The sequence below is a fragment of the Salmo trutta genome, chromosome 7, assembly GCF_901001165.1.
Source record: "Salmo trutta chromosome 7, fSalTru1.1, whole genome shotgun sequence".
NCBI classification, from domain to species: Eukaryota; Metazoa; Chordata; class Actinopteri; order Salmoniformes; family Salmonidae; genus Salmo; species Salmo trutta.
This window is the reverse complement of record NC_042963.1, coordinates 44,151,958-44,171,142: the sequence shown is the minus strand read 5'-3', so window position 1 is coordinate 44,171,142 and position 19,185 is coordinate 44,151,958. Positions and strand designations below refer to the sequence as shown.

Below are 19,185 nucleotides of genomic sequence, written 5' to 3'. Positions count from 1 at the left end.
ACCTAGTGGTCAAACAGGGAAATGGTTCCAATCGTTTTTCCACCATTCATTATTCCCATAGGGAATTTTAGAAACACTTAAAATAATGTCTGTGTTTCGTGTAGGCTTATGATGTTTTGATAACTATTTAAATCACTCTCACAAGGTGCCTTGTATCAATATATTCAGGTCTATTTACTCTCAGATGAAAAAATGCTAATTAGCATCAAAGTAAACATCATGCAAGACTACAAATCCCTGCAAACTCCTGCACGGCATCTCTAGCTGACACCTTTGCTAACAGGTATTGTGTCAATTTAAAACTTGCACAAGACAGTTCAAAGAAATGTCAGTTTAAAGAAATGTAATTTATTCATTACTAAATTCATTACTAAATTAAGCTAACATTATATGTTAATCCAGAGATTCTTACCTTTGCCTCAATTCGGCAGTCTCGTCCAAATTATCATGGCATTTGTAGTTCTTTACGATAACCACATAAGATAGCTAATTAGCATTTCATTTTTGGGGGTAGATACAGGAGACTGTTTTGATAAATCACCTTGTCCTAGAGAGATTTACATGGTTATCAAAACGTCACGCCAGGTAATCCCATATGGGAAAAAATGCATGGTGGAAAACGATGGAACCATTTCCTTATTTGACCGCTAGGTTTTATGGGTATTATGACTCGTACTGTGGTAATCTAACCTGAGATATTTTTGCTGGGTTTTTTGTATAACTATGCTTGTCTCACTTATAATCAGCAGATGGCACTGTTGTCAAGAACGTCAGCACAAACACCAGTGAGCAAGCGTCCAAATGATAGGCTATATGCTTTAGTCCTACAGTCGTAGGGTATATAATAATATAATACTGTGCACGTGCTGGGCCATGGCAGACTCAACCAAGTGAGATACAAATTTGCACAGGTAAATGGGACTCCCCCCCAAAAAAAGTGTATTTATGTGTACACAAATAGCATACACAAGATGTGATGAGTTGTAATATATTTATTACACATAATTACAATAATTTGTTGCAGATGTGAGTTTACATGTAGTCTTGTTAGAGTATTGAGGAGGAAGAGTAGCTTAGAGCACATGGACTGTGTAGTTTGATGGGATGGCACGCCCTTAGAATCACATGACAGGTGGAGAGGCTTTATGAACACACTTATGGCATTGGCAGCGCGAAGGCACAGTCGGTCAAGGCGCGGAGCATCCCATCGTTGAAGACACCACTAAGGACGTTTTTAAATCCAAGGTGGTCGATAGTGTATTTTGCAAGTTGCAGGGGAGGAATACGCGCAGGAGAGCAAGTCTCCGAAGTCGAGGATATTATAGGTAATGCCGAGACACTTGTTATCTTATTACTATTTACTTAGTAAAGTTTGTATCCTACTCGCAGTTATTCATAATATAAGTAGATACGATTTAAATCCTATCTGTAGCCGAATGTACGACGGCTTTGTGAATAAACAGAATTTTAATTGTTCTATACAAAAAAAAATTCAAGTATGTTCAATATACTGATTTGCTTACGGAACAGGTGGATGAGCGCTGGGAAAGTGACAGAATAAAACTTGTCTGAACATGACTGCAGTTGTGTACAGTATGTGGTTTCAACAGTTTCTCAGCATTCCACAAGTATCTAAGCACTTGGCATGTAGCTTTATTTAAATAAAGTAGTAGTGGTTGTTTTTCTCAATTTGTTTTTGTTGCAGTTGCTTTCACACTTAGTAGTAAAATTATATGGTTTTCTGTTTATATATGTACACAATTTATGTAAGAATTATGAGGAGAAAATGGGCTACATTGAATGCACACAAAGCAATTCCCTGCTTTTTAATGGTTTGTATGGGTTTCTGTTGATGAAATGCAGTTTTGTTGTTTTCATGGTAGGCTATAGTAGCCTATGTTGTGTTAAATGATGTTGCAGCCTACTCACCCAAGTTTAATTGCAGACTATCAATTATGGACTGCATGACAAGCAGCTAAATATTTCTTGCTGTGTATGATATGGTAATTTGTAAGTATCAAGGCTGTAGTGCACCCAGCTGTGTGTGCTTGCCATCAAACAGCGAAGATGATTCATAGACCAGAAATGCTTGAGTGTCTTGAATATGGACGAAGAGTTGGAGGGGACTTGCACCCAGGATACAATGTATTCTGTTGCCATGCTCATCCCAAGTGGCCCAGGTCGCATTAATCTGAATAGAATTCCCCCTAAACACCAGTGTTTCATTGGTCTCCAAATTATACTGAACAAAAATGTAAGTGCAACATGCAACAATTTCAAAGATTTTACTGTGTTACAGTTCATATAAGAAAATAAATCAATTGAAATAAGTTCATTAGGCCCTAATCTATGGACTTCACATGACTGGGAATACAGATATGCATCTGTTGATCACAGATACCTTTAAAAAAAAAAAGGTAGGGGCGTGGATCAGAAAACCAATCAAATCAACTGAGGCAGGAAAATGATTTGGCAATATTGAAGCAACATCTCAAGACATCAATCAGGAAGTTAAAGCTTGGTCGCAAATGGGTCTTCCAAATGGACAATGACCCCAAGCATACTTCCAAAGTTGTGGCAAAATTGCTTAAGGACAACAAAGTCAAGGTATTGGAGTGGCCATCACAAAGCCCTGACCTCAATCATATAGAAAATGTGTGGGCATAACTGACAAAGTGTGTGCAAGCAAGGAGGCCTATAAACATGACTCAATTACACTAGCTCTGACAGGAGGAGTGGGCCAAAATTCACCCAACTTATTGTGGAAGGCTACCCGAAATGTTTGACCCAAGTTAAACAATATAATGGCAATGCTACCAAATACTAATTGAGTGTATGTAAACTTCTGACCCACTGGGAATGTGATGAAAGAAATAAAAGCTGAAATAAATCATTCTCTCTACTATTATTCTGACATTTCACGTTCTTAAATAAAGTGGTGATCCTGACTGACCTAAGACAGGGAATTGTAACTAGGATTAAATGTCAGGAATTGTGAAAAACTGAGTTTAGACGTATTTGGCTAAGGTGTATGTAAACTTCCGACTTCAACTGTACATACGGTCACTGTGGGGACAACGTTGTCGATGCACTTATTGATGAAGCCAGTGACTGAGTTGGTATACTCCTCAGTGCCATTGGATGAATCCCAGAACATATTCCAGTCTGTGCTAGCAAAACAGTCCTGTAGCGTAGCATCTGCGTCATCTGACCATTTCCATATTGAGCGAGTCACTGGTACTTTCTGTTTAGTTTTTGCTTCTAAGCAGGAATCAGGAGGATAGAATTATGGTCAGATTTGCCAAATGGAGGGTGAGGGAGAGATTTCTATGTGTCTCTGTGTGAAGAGTAAAGGAGGTCTAGAGTTTTTTTGTTCTCTGGTTGCACATGTTACATGCTGGTAGAAATGAGGTAAAACTGATTTAAGTTTGCCTGCATTAAAGTCCCCGGCCACTAGGAGCGCTGCTTCTGGATGAGCATTTTCTTGTTTGCTTATGGCTTTATAGAGTTGGTTGAGTGCGATCTTAGTGCCAGCATCGGTTTGTGTTGGTAAGTAGACGGCTACGGATAATACAGATGAGAACACTCTCGGTAGATAGTGTGGTCTACAGCGTATCATGAGGTACTCTACCTCAGGCGAGCAATACCTCCAGACTTCTTTAATATTAGACATCACATACCAGCTGTTATTGACAAATAGACACACAACCCTGCCCCTCGTGTTACCAGACATAGCGTCTCTGTCCTGCCAATGCACGGAAAACCCAGCCATCCATGTCGTCGTTCAGCCACGACTCGATGAAACATAAGATATTACAGTTTTTAATGTCCCGTTGGTCGGATAGTATTAATTGTATCCATTCTATTTCCCATTGATTGCACGTTGGCCAATAGTAAGGATGGTAGTGTAGATTTACTGACTCTCCTACGAATTCTCTGAAGGCAGCCCGACCTCCGCCGCCTTTTTCTGATTTGGGATTTGGGCCTGGCCTCGAGAAAGCAGTATATCCTTCGGGTCAGACTCCTTAAAGAAAAAATCTTCGTCCAGTTCGAGGTGCGATAGCAAAGTTGGTTAGGAGCTCGTAAAATGGCAGCCATCCCCTCCGGCGCCATTGTGTGACCACCATTTGCCTCATGCAGTGTGACACATCTCTGTCGCATAGAGTTGATCAGGCTGTTGATTGTGACCTGTGGAATGTTGTCCCACTCCTCTGAAATGGCTGTGCGAAGTTGCTGGATATTGGTGGGAACTGGAACACGCTGGTGTACACGTCAATCTAGAGCATCCCAAACATGCTCAATAGGTGACATGTCTGGTGAGTATTCAGGCCATGGAAGAACTGGAACATTTTCAGCGTCCAGGAATTGTGTACATATCCTTGCGACATGGGGCCGTGCATTATCATGCTGAAACATGAGGTGATGGCGGCAGGTTAATGGTACGACAATTGGCTTCAGGATCTCGTCACAGTATCTCTGTACATGCAAATTGATGATACAATTAAATTGTGTTCATTGTCCATAGCTTATGCCTGCCCATACCATAACCCCACAGCCACCATAGGGCACTCTGTTCACAACGTTGACATCAGTAAACCACTCGCCCACACAACGCTATACACGTGGTCTGCGGTTGTGAGAGTGGTTGGACGTCCTGCCAAATTCTCTAAAACAACATTGAAGGAGGCTTGTGGTAGAGAAGTTATCATTCCGTTATCTTGTTAAAGCTCTGGTGGAGTCAGCATGCAAATTCTCGTTCAAAACTTGAGGCATCTGTGGCATTGTGTTGTGTGACAAAACTGCACATTTTCGAATGGCCTTTTATTGTCCCCAGCACAAGGTGCACCTGCGTAATTAGCATGCTGTTTAATCAGCTTTAATCAGCTTCTTGATATGCCACATCTGCCACATCTTGGCAAAGGAGAAATGCTCACTAACAGGGATGTAAACGAATTTGTGCACACAATTTAAGATAAATAAGCTTTTTGTGCGTATGGAAAATTTCAGGGATCTTTTATTTCAGCTCATGAAACATGGGACCAACACTTTACATGTTGCATTTTATATTTTTGTTCAGTATCATTCACAATACTGTTGTTATCACAGAGAGAGGGTGCTTGTTGCATTCTTTTTTACATTTTTAATTGTGTAGATTTTTTTTCTCCCCAATTGGTAGTTACAGTCCTGTCCCATCGCTGTAACTTCCGAACGGACTTGGGAGAGGTGAAGGTCGAGAGCCGTGCGTCCTCTGAAACACAACCTACCCAAGCCACACTGCTTCTTGACACAACACCCGCAACACCCGCCAACCACACCAATGTGTCGGAGGAAACACTGTACATCTGGCGACCGTGTCAGTGTGCATTGCGCCCAGCCCGCCACAGGAGTCGCTAGTGGGTGATGGGACAGGAACATCCCTGCCGGCCAAACCCTCCCCTAACCCAGACGACGCTGGGCCAATTGTGCGCCACCCCATGGGTCTCCCGGTTGCAGCCTGCTACGACAGAGCCTGGACTCAAACCAGGTTCTCTAGTCGCACAGCTAGCACTGTGATGCAGTGCCCTAGACCACTGCGACACTCGGCAGGCCCCTCATTCTTAATCTATTAAACTTATTTGATTGCACTGTAAAAAAAAGCCAACTTAACCAATTGCTTAATCAGTGTTATTCTGTGAGTTGAATGGACTTCAAAAGGACAAGAATTTAAGCTAATGTGTTGAAGTTTGTTTACTCAACAAACTCTGCTTGAAGTGAGCTGAATTTGAAAAAGCTTGTTAAGTAAAATTACAAATTAATGTTTGCTCAAAACCACTCAAAACAACCCCCATCATTATCATATTTCCCAGCATGCTCTATTGCAGGATGATTTTCAGAATTGTTTGCTGAAATACTTGTGTTCTTGCTTGTACATTGATTGGTTTATTAATCTTATGCTACACAAACATAAATAACATACATTTTTCTAAACTAATCCAATTTTGTTGTAGTTGGACTTTTTGCACCTGTTACTGAGATAGCTGTTCCAGTTTATATGATTTAGGTAGTCTCAATTTTCCCTACCCTGACAGTCCTTCTCAATGTATGTTGTGGGTGATTAAAAGTTCCAATTGTTGCATATCCTCACTCTGGCTGGATTCCAATAAGAATTAAACATCACTTTGCAAGCCAGCATAATGTGACTTGCAGGCTTGATGTGGCCTGTAAGCCAGGAGTTTCAGACCACTGTGTTAGGATGTAACTAGGCCCTGAAAGAAAGGCCTTATGATTTATGTATTGTCATAAATATATACATTTTACAGTAAGAAATATGCAATTAAAGGAAGTATAAATTCTCAAGTTGAATTGTATGTTCACTTAACCATCAATTCAAAGTTGAGTGAACATACAATTCAACTTGACAATGTATGTTGATTCAGCTACAGTATATGCCCAAATGTTGAGCAAACTCATCAGCCTGTTGCAGCTGGTTGCCTTACAATTGTACATTTATTTATTATTATTATAATTATTATTTTTCTATTTGGAGTTTAAATTAATGTGAGGAAATACTAGTTATTTCCTACATACAAAGAATATTCAAAGGAGAGTTTGCATTTTAAGTATAAGCTTATATCCTGCACTAAGTCACAGAATGAGGAAGAAAATACATAACCATAGTAGCAGATCAGGGCATTATACTCTGAGGATCAAACAGTGTGTTTAATACCAACAGGAGTAGTCATCCTTCCAGTCCTAGGTTTGAATAATTATTCTGTCAACTCACACGGCTATGGCGTTGTGAGTCGTCTACAGGAGGTAATCCTCAGTCAGATACTGGATGTCAGAGAGCGGAGAAAGCTTACTACTCCCAGGAGGGCTTGAAAAATCACAGGGAAGAGAATTTCTTGTGTTGATTTTAGAGCCCGACCGATATGTTTTTTTGGGGTCCGATACCGATTCTGATTTTTTGGGGGGGCAAAACGTATCAATACTAATGTATCTGCCGATAAACTGTTTTACAGCAGGAACATTTTTCCACATTGAGTTCTCATAAATTGCCATCTAAAAGAGCGATTGTACAATACCTATGCTTCAGATGTTGATTTCATACATTGTGACAATAATGACACATCATGAGAATGGTGTGTTCAGATAAGCATGCGATTTCCTTTTTTCATTCTATTTATTAAATATCGGTTATCGTGACGTTATTGACCAATATGGAGGTAAAAGGCCAATATCGGCAGATTAATAGTGGTAAACTGATAAATCAGTCGGGCTCTAGTTATTATATCATTTTCCTACTAGCAGAGCAGCGCAAAGAAAAGCAGCTGTTGCTGCTCTGCTTAGGCCCCCTTCAAGGAATGTTCTACCAGAGTTCACTCAATGAATGATACTAGTGGACAGACCTCTGGGTAGCCTATGTATGGTGCTGGACACTTCTGTTTTGAGATGGCGAAGATAAAGAAACAGACAAGCTAGTGAAAGGGATCTGCTGTGTTATTACATATAAAAAAACACACTTAAAGCTGCAATCAACAGTTAAAACAATAACAAAGCACTGATTTGCTACAAAGCTGAGGGATGGGGCTGAAGAAATGTAACCACTCAAATTCATAGACAGAGCTATGGGTGCAAGAACTGATCATCCATGACATCACAATTATAGTTTAACCATGTTTTGAGGCTATACGATGTTTGTTTGCATTTACTTTGTTTACAGTACAGTAAAACAAGTTCATATTGTGGATTCTGATGGGGTATGACAGTTGAACTAAGCTCATGAGGTAGTTATTTTTTAAGAATGAAATCCGTACATATCATTCATTTATAAGTCCAAAAATGGATGTAGCTACTGCAGATTGCCAGTTTAATATACTGTATGTGTAGAAAGTCAAGACAACACATTGGTAGTCCCACAGCTGGGCGGCAGTCAGCGGGGCTGTGCTCTAAGGATCATGTGCTCAGACAAATGTATAAGGCCTATTATTTGTCCTGAGCTCTGTTTTATGCCTCTCCCCAGCCCCATGTGAAACAGTATGCGATTGTATGTCTTTGAGATTATATACCCTCCCAGGACCCAGGCCAAATGCATAAACAAATATTGCAATTGTTTAGCAACTTCCCCCTCAGGATGACCGTAAATGCTATTTTATTTCTGCAGGATTTTATGTTTGCATGGCATTTGGACTGCTATGTATTGCCTGGATATGTTCTGTATGGAAATCATTGAACATCCATGCTTTAGTTACAAGTAAACCTGAGTCGTATGCTGAAATGTCTAATCTTTTTAATAACAAACATATTACTTAAGTTATTGATCCTGGGGTCCACCAGTGACATTCTTCAACCTGTGTGCTTCCCCCCTAACTGTGATGAGAGTTCATCAGACAAAGGTGAGCGACCTCTACCAGGCCAGGACATTTACTTTTTCCCTACTTGACAAAATGTTTAAAGCGCCATGGTAAACAGGCAGCCCAGAGTTAGCCGGAAGCCAAAAAGAGAGGTTGAAGTGAACATTGTTTTAATCTGACAAAGTTATATGACCATCGCCTGTCAAGGCAAATCACGCTAAAGCTTTCAGCAGAGCAGGGAAGTGTTGAGTGGTGAGTGATTGCGGGAGGGAAAAAATAATGTGGGACGTAGTTTGACGGTTTTTCCATGCAGGTTGGTTGTTTTCCAGTTACAGTTGGAGTTCCTTAGCTAATCAGGTATCCCTGTGTTCTCTAGGAATATGATCCCTAAAACAACTAGCTCCCCTCCCAGCTCAGATGGGGGTTCTGCCTGAACGATGTGCTGTTACAACATTTGGATTTGAAAACACTGCACTTTTAATTTTTTATTTTATTTCACCTTTATTTAACCAGGTAGGCTAGTTGAGAACAAGTTCTCATTTACAACTGCGACCTGGCGAAGATAAAGCAAAGCAGTTCAACACGTACAACAACACAAAGTTACACATAAACAAACATACAGTCAATAATACAGTAGGAAAAAAAGTATGTATACAGTGTGTGCAAGTAAGGTAAGATAAGGGAGGTAAGGCAATAAAATAGGCCATAGTGGCGAGGTAATTACAATATACCAATTAAACACTGGAGTGAGATGTGCAGAAGATGAATGTGCAAGTAGAGATACTGTGGTGCAAAGGAGCAAAATAAATACAGCATGGGGATGAGGTAGTTGGATGGGCTATTTACAGAAGGGCTATGTACAGGTGCAATGATCTGTGAGCTGCTCTGACAGCTGTTGCTTGAAGATAGTGAGGGAGATAAGAGTCTCCAGCTTCAGAGATTTTTGCAGTTCGTTCCAGTCATTGGCAGCAGAGAACTGGAAGGAAAGGCGGCCAAAGCAGGAATTGGCTTTGGGGGTGGCCAGTGAGATATACCTGCTGGAGCGTGTGCTGCGGTTGGTGGCTGCTATGGATACCAGTGAGCTGAGATAAGGCGGGGCTTTACCTAGCAAAGACGTAGTTCTGTGTTTGTCTTGGCCCATTTTTCTATGTCAAGAATTTAGATGGTTCTTCTACAGAGATTAGAGGATGATGGGTGGAATGTTATTAATATTTGTAATCATAATAAAGAAAAAATCTCCCCAATTTCATGGTATACAATTGGTAGTTACAGTCTTGTCCCATCGCTGCAACTCCCGTACAGAGAGGCATGCGTCCTCCGAAACACAACCCAGCCAAGCCAAGCAGCACTGCCAGCTTAACCCGGAAGCCAGCCGCACCAATGTGTATGAGGAAACACTGTACACCTGGCAACTGTGTCAGCTAGCACTGTGCCCGGCCTGCCACAGGAGTCGCTAGTGCACGATGGGACAAGAACATCCTTGCCGGCCAAACCCTCCCCTATCCCGGACGACCCTGAGCTAATTGTGCACCGCCCCATGGGTCTCCCGGTGCCGGCCGGCTTTGACAGAGCCTGGACTCAAACCAGGATCTCTAGTGGCACAGCTAGCACTGCGATGCAGTGCCTTAGACCACTGCACCACTCAGGAGGCCCCAATATTATTTTTTTAAACCCACAGAAAATCCTGTGTTTCTATGTCAAATGGTTTTGTTATATTTCAGTCTTCTGTGATGTATATAAAGTGTAATATTGGGTTGCAAACTCAAAATGTAATACATTTCAACTCTATATCTGACATGGTACAGGTGTCTTCTTTTTTTAAGCCCATAACCATGTGTGTGAGGTGTATACTTTTGTTTCAAAGTCGATTTGTTTAAGACTACCAAAAACATTCTGTGACCCTGATTTAGCCCGCTGCAGAAAAGGTAACTGAGGTGAAATATGTGCTTAGTGTTACAGGATGATGACACACTACCATGTTGTAAGAAATAGGCCTAGAGAACCTGGTAAAAGGATTGGTAGATTTGTTTTTGAACGAACAAGGTATGATGGATTTGGTAAGCCCCTGAGCCAAGCGAGAGGAAGGTCATGTTGTAGACAGTGAGGTGACACCTGATTGGCTGGACTTTCCAGAGTTGAGTTGAGTTTCTTCCTGGCCTTTTGTCTGATGTTTGTGACATATTAGAGTGCACCTGCTCGTGGATGACATTTCTCTGCTCCTGCAACCTGCACTCCCCTGCGTCACAGCTGCCAGGTGAGCGCAGCGATGATAGGCCCGGTGAGCTGGCAGAAAGTCAACCGGGTCCGGGTCATCTGTCCTGTCCTAACCCCACTCCAGAGCCCCGGTCTGGAAGACTCAGTGAAGATGAGTAATAACAGCTGACAGCTACTGATATGACTTTGTACTTGTCTTCCATGGAATACTTTGTACTTGTCTTCCATGGAATACCCTCCATACCAATGCAAGTGTAGACTGTTGAAGTTTGTTTGATTCCTTACCTACTATACAGTACTATGCATTCATGCACCAACAGAATTAGTTTGAAAGCGAAGTATCTCACTCCAACAATGGCCCCACATTGGATGAGCTGATTTCATCTGTCAGTCCTGTGGTCTGAGCACATGTTGCCCACTGGTTATGAGACATGCTTTGCATAGTGTGACTGTAATGTTATCCTGTCATTTGAGCTGGGTTTGTTCTGGTTGAGCTGGCTTGTGGGTTAAGATGTTGACACCATGTAACCTTACTATGTTCTGTGCATCAGGAGTCATGTACTGCATATAGTGTAGGAGTCTGGTCTACCAGCCATTTTGAATGAGCAACACGGTTTCAAGGCAGAAGCACAGCACACACAAACTCGTCATCTGGCAATGCTATGTGTTAGGCCCCCTGCCAACACTGTTACAATGAAGCCTTGTCTATTATGCAACAGATCACCTTTCTCACGCAGGTCCCCAGTGCCACACGAGTTGAGTCCACTTCTGTTTAGATGGCTACCTCTCAAGCGCCCAGCTGAAATGGAAGACTGTATGAAGTAAAGGCCTGCAGGCAGCTCGTCCCCTCCGATGTGTCATCTTGTCGACTAGCACATGAACACATGTAAGTGGCAGAATGAGGCCCTGATAGGATGTTAGAGCTGTCAGTGGGGCTATGGCTTTGATGCTTATACTGTATATTAAGCCGTGTTGACACGCTGGTTCTATTGGTCTGCCCACTACTGCTGACACTGGCCTTTGTGCATGCTGGTCTCACTGCCTCAGGGTTAACTACTGTACAGTTCTACATGTCTAAATAATGGTGTGGAAAATGATGTGCATCCCTTTGGCTTTACTAGCCTCTAGCTACATGTTGGCACAATGTTGGTAAGAGAGATTTGGATCAAAAAACTGTCTTCCATTTCAAACACATGAAAAATATATATATTTTTGTTGTTGTTGAAGAAATAGGATGTGTATTGTGATCATAAAGTAAATGTCCACTTTATCTGCAGGCAATTGTAAGCAAACCCTGTGATTAAATTGTTTTTACTGCTTCCCTGAGCTAGTAAAACCTCAAACGTAAAAACTGAAACGTGCATGTTTACACTAGTCTACACATTCTCTCCCAGGGCCTCTTACATGTATGGTAATAATGAGGTAGTGCTTATGACTACTGTGTTTTCTTGACTTTTATTTAATGATGTTGGAGCCCTTTATCCGCCACTGAAAGGAGCAATGCAATTGTGAGACGTTGCGATCTCATGTTTGCTTGACATGCTCTCAGTCACTTGATTGCTGACAAGAGTATGACATAACATCCACTGCCAGGGCGATTACACTCGGGCCGCCTGATATTGACATTTTGGAGAGCTAACGAAGCTTCACCAGTGAGGGGAGGTGGATGGGCTTAATATAGGGCTGACTAAGTAAAGCAAACCAAACCCAAGGTTACAGCAGGGTTCCCCACGTCAACTGACGGCTTAGTTATTTGGTTGGTTAGTTATTGGCTGATGAATTTTTTAATCATCAGCCAGACTCCCATAAGAATAGTTTCTGTAGGATGCTATTAGAGAGATTTGATTGTTAAATACTCATGGCTTGGAATAAATCTGCTGAGGTATATGGTATATAGCGGATGCATGTTTCTGTTGATGTGCAAAGTCCCATATAGCAGGTCTGTAATGGCCGTCGAAGGGAGTAATCCAAGGCGCAGTGTGTTGAGTGCTCATCATGTATTTCTTTTACTGAGAACACAATAAACAAAGAAACAAAACCCGACAGCCAAACAGTTCTGTCAGGTAAGCAACACTAAACAGAAATTAACCACCCACAAAACCCAAAGGAAAACAGGCTGCCTAAGTATGGCTCCCAATCAGAGACAACGATATACAGCTGTCCCTGATTGAGAACCATACCCGGCCAAAACAAAGAAATACAAAACATAGAAAAAAGGACATAGAATGCCCACCCTAGTCACACCCTGGCCTAACCAAAATCGAGAATAAAAACCTCTCTATGGCAGGGCGTGACAGACTTGCAGGAGGCCTGGCTCTGGGCGCAGGCACAGGACTCACCAGGCTGGGGAGACTTGCAGGAGGCCTGGCTCTGGGTGCAGGCACAGGACTTACCAGGCTGGGGAGACTTGCAGGAGGCCTGGCTCTGGGAGCAGGCACAGGACTTACCAGGCTGGGGAGACTTGCAGGAGGCCTGGCTCTGGGAGCAGGCACAGGACTTACCAGGCTGGGGAGACTTGCTGGAGGCCTGGCTCTGGGAGCAGGCACCGGATAGACCGGGTCCTGGAGACGCACTGTAGGTCTGGAGCGCACGGCCTGCACAACCCGTCCTGGCTGAGATGTCACTGTAGCCTGGCACGGGCAAAGCGCTGGCACAGGGCGAACTGGGCTGTGCTGGAGATTGAGGGTTGCCGTGCGTAGAGCAGGCGCAGGGTAGGCTGGATTTAGGAGACGCACTGGTGGCCAGATGTGCTGCGCCGGCACACTTCTCCCTGGCTGGATGCCCACTCTAGCACGGCACTTCTTCTGTTCATCTCTTCTGCCTTCGTGGTCGAAATTCTTGGGTATTTCCTGCTCAACCCCTTATTTGCGTTTGTGACATCAAGGCCTCCAGAGCGTTCTCACTCTCTCTCTGGGCTTCAACAGCAGTTGGCTCTGCTTATCCAAACAGGCCAGAGTCAATGAGGGAAAACAGTAAACTCACACCCCTCTGTGCTTCACCCCACTTCACATGCTCTGGCATTTCTGTTCACATTACCCACCAGACTAATTGTTGAAAGCAGTAGGACCACTTCTTAGGCCCAGCCATTAGTGTCAGAAGACCTGAGAGTTACTCCAACAGATAAAAGTGGAATTTCTGTCTTCCTCTGGTAACTTGTGATAAACACTAGATTTTCAGGTATGTGAATTAAGCAGAAAAGTTTCACCCCCAAAACTGTACGGCCTTGATGGCCTCCTTAAACAAACAATCAGGAATCATGTTAAAATGGCAATCAAATGCACTTCCTTCATTTAAACCTTGTGGCCATTTGACTTACACACAAGCCATCCTTTGGTCTGGTGGATGTGGGACTTTTCTGGTCCCTGTGAAAGAATGGGACACCGCTGATGGCTGTACTGTAACTCTACCCAGCAGCGCTTAATGTGTCTGTCTTCAGCAGAGCATGAGGACTGCAGGCCAGGACAACCTGGACAAAAACAGGAACTCGATCTTCCTCCCAGTGTTAGTACTGTTACTGTCTGGCTCAAACAAAGCTCACCATTCATTATTATATGTCCTAACTGCAAGGGACCACAGATATCATACCTTCTGATAAAAAAAGTATTTATCATCTACACACAAGATTGTTCGACCAGAAATTTATTTCCATAGAAATGATATTTATTACATTAATTTTGATCCTGCAGACTTATATCAAAGTCTCAGACAATGGTCTTGAGTGGGCATTGAGCTCATTTGCTCATACAAGTATTTGTCTTTTCTCAGTTGGACTTTGTATTGAGGTGGAAACTTTCTTGTTAATCATTAGGCCTGTGTTCCATTGACATCTGTACTGTATGTAGCAGGTGAACAGCATTTTAATAAATGAAAAACCCTCCTGACATGTTTATACTGATAATGATCAAACGTCATTATCACTGTGTTAATACACTTATTAATGATCTTACAGGCATCATATGTTGTTCTTGTAATCTCCCAGAGACTTTTGAATGGCAGCAGTATGTTAGACAACACATGCTGGTGATAGATCTGGCTGAGATAGAGCATCCCTCCAGTCCCAAGTGCTCAGCCAGAATCAGCTATTTCCTGGCCAGCGTGAAGGAATGCCTCAGGTCCACACTCTAATTACAACAGCATAAAGTCGCTGGCAGGGGACAGATAGAGGGCCTTGAGGATCTGACCAGTATTACACGCTGCTTCTTTTTATCAAGCTGGGAGCTTGGCAAATCTACTTTTTATAGTCCTTATAGTCCTTTGATAGGACTGGAGGGAAACTCAATTGTAAATAATCTGTCATAAACTTTTGCAGGATTATAAGGTAAAGGCATGGAAATTGCAAAGCACTGTTTAGAGGTTCAGACCTTCTCCCTTGTAGGAATGTTTAGAATAATTTGGGCCCTTAGAGGCAAGTTACTGTCTCTCCCTTTTTAAGCAGGTCCCATGCAGTGCTTATCAAAGTTCTCCAAATGGATAATGTGTAGAAACCAGATACAGAGCTGGATATCTGTAATGTACTTAGGACACTGTTCGGCATGTGATGTTTTCGGATGTCACTAATCATTTTACTGATAGCAGCAGAAGCACTCGGCTGCTTGGTGATTCTCCAAACTGTGGGTGGCTCAGAAATGCACTTCTGAAAGTCACTGAACGAGCAGCAGGACAGAATAAGGCTGCAATGACCTAGCAGACACAGCGGTTTGACACTGTACAGACTACACACAGGTGCAGTGGATTTGTATATTTATTTGTACAGACCAAGAACATCTTAAGATTTGAGGAAGTTATAGAGTTACAGTTCACACGTTTATAAAGACAGTGGCAAGGGATGATTCAATCTTCATATCGTATTCTTGTAAATCTTTTTTTTGCCTAGATTTAATCATTTCAACAGCATAACACAGATATGATTCTACTTAGGCTACAGATGTTACTTGTTAAGGTAATATATTATTATCCAAACCAGCTTGGATTCAGTTTGTTTATGGGGTTTGTGCTTCAGGATAGGAGAGGTTTGTTGTTTTAACCTTCAGAGTTTTTTGGCACACCAAATAAATGCCCCGGCGGCTCAATTTGACTCAGCACGGAACCTCCAGGTTATGTAGCATTTTATGTGGTCTGTGGAGTAGTTTAAAAGTCCTTTATGTATTTTCCAGACAGCAACACATAGTTCTAAACCTGCTGTTTTCTGCATTGTGAAAGTTGGCTATAGCTGAAATGTTGAGTTTTTGACAGAAATTTGCTTTGACAGCACCGGGCTAGATTTCACTCTCTGTTGAGTCGATGGCTTATCCAGCGAGGAGCAGGCCCAGGTGTTTGAATTGAAAATACACCTTGCGGCGGAGAAAGGTGCTGACCCATGGAACATTATTGTGAGAGACTTCTAGACTGCACTGTCAGGGGCAGAGGATGAAATGGGAAGACAAAGGGACATCCTGAGCACTGCTAGCTAATGTTATCCTCTTCAAACAGGCTCAGCCTACTCCTCTTTTCTGTGGTAAGAATGACTGTGATAGCTGACTAGTGACACTGGGGCCAAATTAAATAGAAGGCTTTAGGTGCTGTAAGGTTATTGATGGGTCTGTTTGCTTGGTTATATTTTTGTCATATTTGTGTCTGCAAAGTACCACCTCAATGCTTTGCACAGCAAGAAAACATTAAGACCGGGCAGAAAATGTAGTTCTTATAACATACTGCTGTCATGACAGTGTGTACAGACGCAGGATCTTAATTTGACCAGTATCTCACAGAAGGAAAATAATCCTTCAGCAACATGGAATGTGAATTATTCTGTGTATTATATATAATGGGCATTTTTGTAGGGGTTGATATATTTTCTGTTAGGTGAAATCAATTCTGAAATGTTAAAATGGAAATTACAAACTTTAGAAGCCTTTTTAATTAAACCTCAAATACACTACATGTTTGCATTTCAGCTATGCAGGACATTTCCTGCAACAACAGGGTGATCAAGTTTGTTTTGCTGGCAGTTTTTTTTTTTTTACTGGGAAACTGAGAATAAGGTGTGTCTATTTCTACATAAACTATGAATAATAATGATAAATAAGTAGTAGGTAGTTTCACTATGATTTTGAATATCTGGAAGTCATAGGTTTATTACAGATAGCATATCTTATGTTCTAATATCATAATGAAGCTCTCATTTGTTTGCCACTTCACTGTTATTTTGTTACAGTTTGTTCTAATGGACTTGATACACTCCAACAATAGTATCCTAATGCAGGCCAATAGCTCTACCAAGGTCGTGTCTTCGAGCTACATTAGATTGTACAGAAGCAGACAGTAGACTGTATTATTATCTTTGGCATGTCCATTAGTGCACTGCAGTACCCTGATCTCTTCATGGCCTTTAACTGCAGGCTTTAATTGGGTTTGTATGATCAGGCCAGTTATTAGAATAGCAGTGTCTGCTGCCCACTGTGATGCTGTTACACAGAGGAGCTGTCAGTACTACAGAGCCTCTGAATGAATGGAGCCATCACCCTCAGCCGTGTCCAGCTGAATCTGAACAGCCACATAATTAACACTGTTGACGCCTGGCTCCTTTCAAAGCACTGCCTGCCTGTCCCTGCCTGCCATTCCGGCATCTACAGTTGCCTTTTGTCACAGAGGCCTGTCGCTATGTCCTCAACGCATCACAGTCAATGGTCACATCTAATTATTTTTCCAGAGAAGATTACTTGAAATGCTATGTTTCCATTATGTCATATGATAGATAGTACAGAGTTAGTTGGTGGGAATGAAAGAGTTAAGCAGTCAAAGTTCAAGATGCTTGTATTGTCTTTGATCTTTGGAACTCATCATAGGTTGATGTGTGAGACAGATTTATTTCTTGGCACAGCAATCAATTTATCCGTCACGCTTCACTCTGATCCCTTTTGAGCCGTAATGAAAACAGACCTGGGTCCTTGTGAATGTCTCCCAACTCAGTGATGGTTGAGTGGAATGGAGATATACCCCAACGCCACCAACCATCAGCTCTATCAACAGCTGAAAGAACGAACAGTGTGTTCAGATCCCGTAACCTGGGGGGTGAGGCAAGGGACGGGCTGTTCTCTCTAAGAGGGTATATGCTGATGGTTGTAAGGCAGGATGACAGAGGGAGGAGACCCTGCTGGGTGGTTTGGAAGCCTCATTAGAACAGAGGTCCACTGTACAGTCATCGGAGGGGGGTTGCGGGGGAGGGGGGGGCTGCGGGGGGGGGGGGGGGGGCAGCCCCTAAGCCATGCTCTGTCCTACTGATAGGGATGACCCAGAGAAAATACCAGTAGTCTCTGTACCAGGCCTAGCCAATGTGATCATACTGCAATGTATGCCTAGGAACCAGCATGTTACATGGCCATACTGTATCTGAAACCATTTCAGTAGAGAATATATCACAGCATTACAATTGATTCTCAGCACTCCGTTCAGGTATTTATTTATACGTGGCTAGTTTGTACCATATTACATTTATTTTCGAACTGATGTTTACTGTACAAAGTTTTCAAAGCTAAATTATATTATATTTAGAATTCCTCTTTCTTAAAATTTAACAGTGTTTATATTTCCCTCCAGGACACTAAACATAGAGGCTGATGCAGTAGTCTGTCGCCATGGCCTCAGATGCAAGTCACATGTTGGAGGCGGCCTTGGAGCAAATGGATGACATCATCGCAGGTAAAAGTGATTAATTGTCTCTTCCTACTACATCTAATACATTCTCCCACAGTTTATTATGGTTTTTTGATTCACCATTGAAAAGATCTGTGTATTTTCACACAGCTCTGATGTCAATTTGGAATATAAAACAAACTTGAGAAACTAGTTCACTTCTTTTGAAAGAAAGGTCCTTGCCTCATTATACCGTCTTTGTACACAGTGATTGGTTCAGGTGACATACTGTATATCAAACAGGTTTAACTGCTGGCGTGTGTGTGCTTGAAACACACCATGACACTGCCAGACAGATAAAAGCTGAGAAACAGAGCAGACTAAGCAAGGCTACCCTGTAAAGAAATTAGTTCCTGAATAAAACATCAGATCAGCCCTGCCTGTGACACACAGGAGGCTGCTGAGGGGAGGACAGCTCATAATAATGTCTGGAATGGAGCAAATGGAATAGCATCAAACACATGGAAACCATGTGTTTGATGTATTTGATACCATTCCACTTAATCATTACCACGAGCCCATCCTTCCTAATTAAGGTGCCACGAACCTCCTGTGCTGTAACAATTCCATAGACATTCAAACCAGTAGATAGTCATAGCGCTGACATCATCCACGTATTCCCATGGAACACTCCTGATGGTGCATGAAGTGTATCATATTGAATTTCAAATGGGTCATATTGCTGAATGGGGCTGAATGACAAAAATGGCACAAAAAAAAGGATCATGGTGAAAGTGGCCGAAACTAGCAAAGGATCATGGTCGATGTAGTTGTTTTCATCCTGCCTGAGAGAGCCTCCTCCCTTGTAGCCTACCGGCCGGTGATTGGTCTATACCAGCACGTGGTCCTGTGTGATGACAAATGTTGTTGTCAGAATGAATCACTATTTAATTAAATATCTCGATTTGTAGCAAACTTTTAAAGAATTCACAGTGGGGATTAAACTGATCATAACAAACTAATTTTA

General features: G+C 42.2%; 1 protein-coding gene across 7 annotated transcripts in view; it reads left to right on the top strand.

Annotated features, from left to right (window-relative positions):
• Positions 1 to 1,134: 1,134 nt before the first annotated feature.
• The window catches only part of ppfibp2b (PPFIA binding protein 2b), a 96,926-nt gene continuing 78,875 nt past the window's right edge, over positions 1,135 to 19,185 (top strand). For 2 of the 7 annotated variants that reach the window (XM_029759044.1, XM_029759046.1), the window contains exons 1-2: positions 1,136 to 1,325; positions 18,123 to 18,224. In XM_029759044.1, coding sequence (XP_029614904.1) covers positions 18,161 to 18,224 — 64 coding nt within the window. In that variant the 5' untranslated portion in view covers positions 1,136 to 1,325; positions 18,123 to 18,160. Of the gene's footprint in view, positions 1,326 to 11,284; positions 11,434 to 18,122; positions 18,225 to 19,185 lie in introns of all 7 variants that reach the window. The other 5 variants (XM_029759049.1, XM_029759047.1, XM_029759045.1 and 2 more) reach the window with 4 other exon arrangements.